Genomic DNA, 420 nt, shown 5'->3' with positions numbered 1-420 from the left:
TTCCTGGGCATCTCAATATGGGAGCAGACATCCTGTCGAGGCAGGGGCCGAGGCCCGGGGAATGGAGACTTAACCCTGAGGTGGTGAAGCAAGTTTTGGCCAGGCTCAGCTGGACCTGTTTGCGACTCGAGAGACATCGCACTGTCCCCTCTGGTTCTCTCTATGGGAGATTTCCGTCAGGAGGGATCTCCTCTCACAGGCGGAGGGTACTATCTTCACACCCCCCTGGAACTGTGGAACCGTGGGTGTGGCCCCTGGGGGGAGGGCACAACTCGCAGCTTCCTGTCTCTCAACCGAGGTTGTTGAGACCATTCTCCAATCCAGAGCTCCCCCTACGAGGAAACTGTATGCCCTGAAGCGGAATCTTTCACTTCTTGGTGCGGAGACCGCCAGCTCGACCCAGTTTACTGCCCAGTTGGT

The 420-nt window shown here is 57.9% G+C and overlaps 1 protein-coding gene across 1 annotated transcript in view; it reads left to right on the top strand.

Annotated features, from left to right (window-relative positions):
• LOC107705496 (unconventional myosin-X-like) overlaps positions 1 to 420 on the top strand; it is a 30003-nt gene that overhangs the window by 13317 nt on the left and 16266 nt on the right. Inside the window, exon 9 of the mRNA XM_016508804.1 lies at positions 181 to 241. Coding sequence (XP_016364290.1) covers positions 181 to 241 — 61 coding nt within the window. The remainder of the gene's footprint in view (positions 1 to 180; positions 242 to 420) is intronic.

The sequence above is a fragment of the Sinocyclocheilus rhinocerous genome, unplaced genomic scaffold (assembly GCF_001515625.1).
Source record: "Sinocyclocheilus rhinocerous isolate Xijiao unplaced genomic scaffold, SAMN03320098_v1.1 scaffold504, whole genome shotgun sequence".
In the NCBI taxonomy this organism is placed as follows: Eukaryota; Metazoa; Chordata; class Actinopteri; order Cypriniformes; family Cyprinidae; genus Sinocyclocheilus; species Sinocyclocheilus rhinocerous.
Note: the sequence above shows the minus strand (reverse complement) of the source record. Positions and strands in the feature narration are given on the sequence as shown.